At 69.6% G+C, this 7,257-nt stretch overlaps 1 protein-coding gene across 1 annotated transcript; it reads left to right on the top strand.

Moving 5' to 3' along the window:
* Positions 1-1,072: 1,072 nt before the first annotated feature.
* Positions 1,073-5,227, top strand: CRABP2 (cellular retinoic acid binding protein 2). Its single transcript, XM_075075058.1, has 4 exons — positions 1,073-1,284; positions 3,394-3,572; positions 4,228-4,344; positions 4,467-5,227. The coding sequence occupies exons 1-4, from the start codon at positions 1,215-1,217 to the stop codon at positions 4,515-4,517; spliced, it is 417 nt and encodes a 138-aa protein (XP_074931159.1). The 5' UTR covers positions 1,073-1,214; the 3' UTR covers positions 4,518-5,227.
* Positions 5,228-7,257: the final 2,030 nt, after the last annotated feature.

Here is a 7,257-nt window from a genome sequence, read left to right as displayed (position 1 = left end):
GTTTGGGGGGCTGTGGGCAATTCAAGGGGGTGCAGGCAGCTGGGGGGGGTGCAGGCAGTTTGGGGGGGTGCAGTCAGCTCAGGGGGGGATGCAGGCAGTTTGGGGGGCTGTGGGCAATTCAATGGGGGTGCAGGCAGCTCGGGGGGATGCAGGCAGTTTGGGGGGTGCAGTCAGCTCAGGGGGGGATGCAGGCAGTTTGGGGGGCTGTGGGCAATTCAATGGGGGTGCAGGCAGCTCGGGGGGATGCAGGCAGTTTGGGGGGTGCAGTCAGCTCAGGGGGGGATGCAGGCAGTTTGGGGGGCTGTGGGCAATTCAAGGGGGGTGCAGGCAGCTCGGGGGGGTGCAGGCAGTTTGGGGGGTGCAGTCAGCTCAGGGGGGGATGCAGGCAGTTTGGGGGGCTGTGGGCAATTCAATGGGGGGGTGCAGGCAGCTCGGGGGGGGTGCGGGCAGTTTGGGGGGTGCAGTCAGCTCGGGGGGATGCGGGCAGTTTGGGGGGCTGTGGGCAATTCAAGGGGGGTGCAGGCAGCTCGGGGGGGGTGCAGGCAGTTTGGGGGGTGCAGTCAGCTCAGGGGGGGATGCAGGCAGTTTGGGGGGCTGTGGGCAATTCAAGGGGGGTGCAGGCAGCTCGGGGGGGGTGCGGGCAGTTTGGGGGGTGCAGTCAGCTCAGGGGGGGATGCGGGCAGTTTGGGGGGCTGTGGGCAATTCAAGGGGGGTGCAGACATTATAGGGGGGGTACAGGCAGCTCGGGGGGGGATGTGGGCAGTTCAGGGGAGTGCAGACAGTTTAGGGGGAATTGCAGGCAGTTCAGGGGGGGTGCTGGCTGCTCGGGGGGTTGTGGGCAGTTTAGGGGGGTGCAGGAAGCTTGGGGGTACGTGGGCTGCTGGGGGAGGGGGTGCAGGCGGCTGGGGGTGCCTCCACCCCGCACCCCCCGGGGCAGATCGAGAGGGGTGGGGGGCTCCCTCCGGCGCCCTCCCGGTGCGAAGCCCCGCGGGTGAGTGGGGAGCCCTCGCCGGGGGGGGCCGGGGCCGGGGCCGGGGGCGGAGGGGGGTGGGACCAGCCCGGCAATAAAACGGCCGGCGCGGGCGGGGACGGGGCGGGAGAGCGGCGGGGCCGGGGCCGGTGCCGGTGCGGAGGGAGCGGCGGGGTCGGTCGGTGCCCCCTCGGTGCCCCCTCGGTTCCCCCCCCGGTTCCCCCCGCCAGCCCCGGTAGCCGCGATGCCCAACTTCTCCGGGAACTGGAAGATGAAGAGCTCGGAAAACTTTGAGGAGCTGCTGAAGGCGTTGGGTGAGTGCGACCCCCATCTCCCCCCAACTCGGGGTCCCCCCCCTCCGGAATAGCTGGGGGGCGGCAAGGGATCCTGCCCCCCATTTGCCCTCCGAAACCCTCCTCCAGCCTCGGGGGGATCGCAGGGAGCCGCCGTGTGCCGGAGGGGACCCCCGCCCTGCTCCCCCCTTTTCGCAAAGCCCTCGGTGTTGCTTCTCCACTGGGGAAACTGAGGCACGGGAGGGGCAACATGCCCCCCTCCTCCCCCCGCCTCAGTTTCCCCACAGTGGTGGCCTCCCCAAGTGTGGGCACCCCGAAATTCTCCCCCTGCTACCTTGACAGTCCCCTCTGCCCCCTTCCTCCCCGCCAGCACCCTGTGCCCACCACCCTAAAGGCACCCACCGGGGCTCACCTGCCCCCCCCCCCCCCCCGGGGCACAGACCCTGGGGTCCCCAAACTCACAGCCCAGACGGGACCCTCGCTGCGTGGGTGCCCCCATCCCACAGGGCTCATTTCGGGTCCCCTCTGCCCCTCACCACGATCCTGGCGTTTCTTGGGGGGCTCATGGGGCCAGAACCCATCGCAGGGGGGGAAAGTGGGGAGCACAGGCTGCGGGGGTCCCCGGGGTTTTGGGCAGAGCCGGAGCCAGCCCCCCTGCACCTCCCTCTGCCTGACCCTCTCCTCGCCTGCCGGGGAGCTGCCCGGAGCGGAATATTTTCCAGGTTAGGGGATACGTAACAAATATTTCAGTATAATTATCACTTTCTTGGATTTCACTCCCCTCTCCCCCCCCTTCGCCCCCTCTCCCCCTTCCAGCCCCGCCGGTGAAACTGGCTCGGAGAAACCTCAGCAGGAAAATAAATCTGCCAGCCTGCAGCGAGCCGCTCTTCCTTTCCCACGGCGCGAGCGGGGGGCTCTGCCCTTCGCCACCCCCCTGAGCCCCCCCGGGCCTTTCAGCAGCTCTGGGGGAAGCCGATACCTCCGGACCCCCCGGGCGGAGGGGCTCGGTGGGGAGGGATCAGCTCAAGACCCCAAGTCTGGCTGCATCATGTTCCCCCCCACCAAAAAACTTTTGCTCCCTTTGGGGGGAGTTGTTTCTCCTCACATCCCCCCCACACCGCCCGTGAGCGTTGCGGGGGGGACACTGGGGCTCTGTCTGCTCACAGCTTGGTTTTGGGGACCCACCCCAGCGTGAGGCAGGCCTGGGAGGGAGGGAAGGGACCCGGGGGTGCAGTGGGGACCCCAGCCCCCCCAACCCAGCCACCAGCAGTGTCGTGGCAGGGACCCCCAAAGGGATGTGTCCAACCCCCCGCTGCAAGATTCGGCTCCCGGAGCTTCCCCCAAGCACCCGCATCCCACCCATGTCCCCACTGTGGGGCTGGGGCTGTCTGTGTGCCCCCCATCTCTGCATCGGGGGGGGAGGCTCTCACTGCAAGGCCCCCCCCCTCTGGGGGTGCAGGGGGTGGTGGCCGGGGCACGATCCCCCTCCCAGCAGGGCTGGGCGGGTGCCCACCCGCAGCTTTCGGGTGACGCGGGAACAATGTCCCCAAAGAGCAGCTCCCTGGGGAGCCGGGTGACAGCCGGGGGCTCGGGGCTGTGATGGATGAGCCACCGCCGGGAGCGGGAGCTCGGGGACGGGGGGACAAAGCCCCAGCTGCCCTGTGGTTAGCGGGGGGGGGGACGACCCTGTGGGGTGGGGGGTCACGCAGGTCACCGGGCGCAGAGCTGCTCCCCAGCCTCGTCCTCGCCGTCACCCCGTGCTGGGTGAGCCCTTGCCCCCGCACCCTCCCCGTCACGCTCATCCCTTCCCTCGGGCGTATCCGGAGCCACCCCGCATCATCCCCCCTCCCCGCCAGGTAACGAGAGCCAGATGTGGCCCAGATGTGGCGGGGGGGGGCTAATACATCCCCCATGGGTTGCCCTGAGCCGCCTGCAGTGCTCGGGGTCCCCCTGGGATGTGTTGTCTGCTGCACTGGGGGGGCTGTGGCTGTGCCCCCCTGATGTCTCAGGGGAGAGGGGCTGCATCCAGCCCCACTTAACCTCCCCGTCTGCGGGTCACCCCCGCGGGGAAGGGGCAGCTCCGGGGCGGGGAATGGGAGGGGGGCTCGACACATCCACCCCCTTCCCCAGGCGTCAACATGATGCTGAGGAAGATCGCGGTGGCGGCGGCCTCGAAGCCGGCGGTGGAGATCAAGCAGGACGGGGAAACCTTCTACATCAAAACCTCGACCACCGTCCGCACCACCGAGATCAGCTTCCGGATCGGCGAGGAGTTCGAGGAGCAGACGGTGGACGGGCGGCCCTGCAAGGTGGGGGCGAGCCCTTGCCCGCGCCGGGGCGGGGGGGGAGCAAATCCCGACCCGATACGTGAGTCAGGGGCGCTCGCTCACGCGTGTGCGTGCACCGTACACACGCACAGGAGCCCGCGTGTGCGTGGGCATGCGTGCAGACACCTGCGTGCATGCGCACGCGTTTTGCACGAGGGCAGGAGCGCTCGCGTGCATGCATACGTGTGTGTCTGTATGTGCACGCCACGCACGGTTGCACGTGTGTGCACAACTTCCATGTGCATGCACGCATGCGTGCCCGCGGGACTTTGCACCTGCATTTTGCACGAGGGCAGGAGGACTCACTGCTGCGCGCGGTTACACGCGCACGCGTGTTTGCACGTGCGCATGCGTGTTGGCGCGCACGCAGCCACACGCTGTCCCCTGGGAGCCGGTCCCCCTCTCCCGCCCCGCGCCTGCCGGGCGCCGCTGCGCCCCATCCCCTCTCCCTGCACCCCCCCCCCCCACCCCCAGGTGACAGATGAGCCCCAGCAACTGTCAGCGCCGGGGAACAAATGGCCCCATCCATCTCCGGGCGGGCGGTGATGGATGGTCCTGCCTGCGGGGGCTGCGCGGGGGTTTCTCGGGGTGTCCCCCCTCCCCCCTCCCGCAGCGTCCCCCTCTCCCCCCTCCACAGAGCTTGGCCAAGTGGGAAAGCGAGAACAAGATGGTGTGTGAGCAGCGGCTGCTGAAGGGCGAAGGGCCCAAGACGGGCTGGTCCAGGGAGATGACCAACGATGGGGAGCTCATCCTGGTGAGGATGGGGGGGGGGGGGGGGCATCTCTGCCCCAGTGCATGCTGGGAAACTCCTGTGGGGTGGGGGGGTTGGGTGGGGTGGGGGCCACAGCCGTGACCCTGACCCCCTCCTCCTTGCAGACGATGACAGCCGACGACGTCGTCTGCACCAGGGTCTACGTCCGGGAGTGACGCCCCCCACCCCGCTCCGCTGACCCCCCGCCACCGCGCCGGTGTCCCCGTCCTCCCCCAACCCCCCTCCCCAGCCCCGTGTCCCCCCTCCCCAGCCCCCATCACCCCCCCCTCTATGTCCCCTCCGGGCCCCTCCACTCCTCCCACAGCCACGGGGAGGGGGTCGCGTCTTCCCACTGGGTTAAATCAGAGAAACCCCTTTTTCTTGGGGGGGGGGGGGGGGGAACAACACAGTTTTTTCGCACCCCCCCCCCCCGCGCGCGGGGGTCTCTCTGGGGGTGGAAAATCTCGATTTCTGGCCCCGTTCTGCTGCCGCCCTCGGCGCGGACAAAGCGCCCGGTTTTTGGAGAGGCGCCGGCGACGCGGTGGGGGGGTAACGCAGCCGCCTCCCTGGACCTTTGGGTTGGTTTTAACTGTTTTTGGTTCAGTTTGATTTGGTTTTTTTTTTTTTTCTTATTTTTATGGTTCTTTTTTTTTAATTGTTTAATGCGCCCCCTGGCCCTCGCCCTGCCCCGGGGCTGCGCTCGCTCCCCCCCTCCCCAGTATTTATTTGTGAATATTGTATCGGAAGGAAACACCAAACCACCCGAAGCCGGTGGCACCCGCGGCCGTTGCAGCTCCGGGACCGAACCCCCCCCCCGCCCCCCCCACCCCGGGATTGTCCCCGCCACCTCCCTCCTCTTTTCAATAAATAGCCTCCAACCCCCCCAGCCCGCCGGCGCTGCCCGTCCCCTCCCGGCCCGCAGGCACACGCACGGCTCCCGCACCGCAGCCCGCTCCCGCACCGCAGCCCTTGCGCAAGGGGCCGGGGGCGAAGGCGGCGGCCGCGTTGGCGTGTCTCAAGCGTGGGAAGCGAGGGGCAGCCGTGGGGCAGGGAGGGCGGCGTGGGGCTGGGCTCACGCTTTGGATTCAGCATCAGCTCTGGTAAAAGGAGGGGGAGTGAGACCCTCTCCCCGCTCGGCTGGAGGCGCCGGGGCACCCATGGGTGCTGCCGGGCGGGCCGTGGCTCCCTGGCCCGCTCGTTAGGGTGCTGCCTGCTAATTGCCCGCCATGAAGCGGCATTACTCACCCCGGGGGGGGGGGGGTGTCAGCCCGCAGCGGTGCAGGGGGGGTTGGGGTGCAGGGGGACCCCGGGGATGGGGGGGGTGCAGCCGTTCCCCGTGCCCCCCCCCCCCCAGCCTTAGCTCCCCCCCTTATTTCGGGAGCTGCAGCGAAGCTGCTCCCCAGGGTGGGCTGGGACCCCTCGGCCGGGGGGCACTGACCCACCCCCCCCACCCCACCCCCCCGCCAGCACTGGGGTCCCGCTGAGCCTTGGGGTGCCACTGGGGTGATGGGGGGAGGGGGATGGGGACCCGGCACCCCTCCTGCCCTGGCTTGGCGGGGGACACACAGCAGTGAGTGGCCCTGGGGGGGTGGGTGGGGGCAGGATTTGGGGTTGGCTTTGCCCCCACGCCCCGGGCGGGATGCTGCACCGCCAGGAGCAGCGGGAAGGGTGTAATTACACCTTCCCCAGGGAGGAGGAGGAGGAGGAGGAGGCCGAAGGCTCCGGTATCTCCAGGTGGACGCTTGGCAGGCGCCCATCACCGTTCCCGAGCCGCTGCCGAAGCCGCAGCGCGGCTCTCCCGACGTCCCGCCCCGTAACGGGGACCAGACGGCATCACCGGCGGGCCTGGCGGGACCCGCCGGCCCCGGCCCCCTCCCCTCTCCCCCAAACCCACCATTTCCCGCCCCCCCCCCCCCCCACCCCCCCCCGAGACCTGGCACAAGCCACAACCGGGCGGGAGCAGCCGGTAATGGAAACCAGCCCCCCGCCCCCCCCCGAATCCGACCCTCCCGCTTCGCCCCGCCGGAGGAATATCCTCTTTCTCCCCGGCTGCCCTGGGGACGGCTCCAATTTGTCTCTCTTCCGAGCCCCCAGGGTTGGGGGGAGCACGGGGGGGGGGCCGTGGTACCCCGAGATTGGGGGGGGTGTCACATCTGGATGGTCCTTGGGGCCACCAGCTGCCTGCACCCCCCCCCAACACACACACACAGCCACCGGCCACGCTGGAGACCTGGAGGGGGGGTCCCCATCCTGCTCTGTGGGTGCTGCCCCACGGTTTTGGGGGGGTCCTGGGGCTGGGTGTGCCCCCCCCTCCCCACTGCATGGCCCCCCCCTCCCCAGTGCCGGCGCTGGGTGGCTGCTGCTCTGCCAACAAAAGCAAATTCCTCCTCTGGCCCCTGCTGGGGGGGGGAGCGGGGCTGGCGGGGGGGGGGGGCACCACCAATGACCCCCCCCCCCAAACCTTATGGGATGCCCTGAGCTGTGACAACCCCCCCCCCTCCCCATAATGGGACCCCGTGGGTGGTTTCGGGTGCCCCCCGGCGCCTCTAATCCGGCACTAATCCTCCCCGGTGACCCCCGCTGCCCCCCGGGCTGGGGAGGGGGCCTGGGTTGGCCCCTTGCCTTTCATCTGCTGGAGACAAAGCGGGGCCCCAGCCCCCCCACCCCGCCCCCTGCCCCGCTTTGTGCTGCGGGTAATGAACGCCCCCACACCCCCCCCACCCCGCCCGGGGGGGCCCCCAGCCCCTGCCCCGGCGCTTTTCTACGTGTTTTTCTGGAAGCGAAGGCTCGGCCTGGCGAGGGGGAGCGGGGCGGGGGGAGATGTGGCCCCTTTGGGGTCCCCAGGGTTCCCTCGTGTTCCCTTCCCCCCCACCCCAGAGCCTCTGGGAGGGAGCAGGGAGGGGGCTTTGACACCCC

Source organism: Phalacrocorax aristotelis, chromosome 25 (genome assembly GCF_949628215.1).
Source record: "Phalacrocorax aristotelis chromosome 25, bGulAri2.1, whole genome shotgun sequence".
Classification (NCBI taxonomy): domain Eukaryota; kingdom Metazoa; phylum Chordata; class Aves; order Suliformes; family Phalacrocoracidae; genus Phalacrocorax; species Phalacrocorax aristotelis.
Note: the sequence above shows the minus strand (reverse complement) of the source record. Positions and strands in the feature narration are given on the sequence as shown.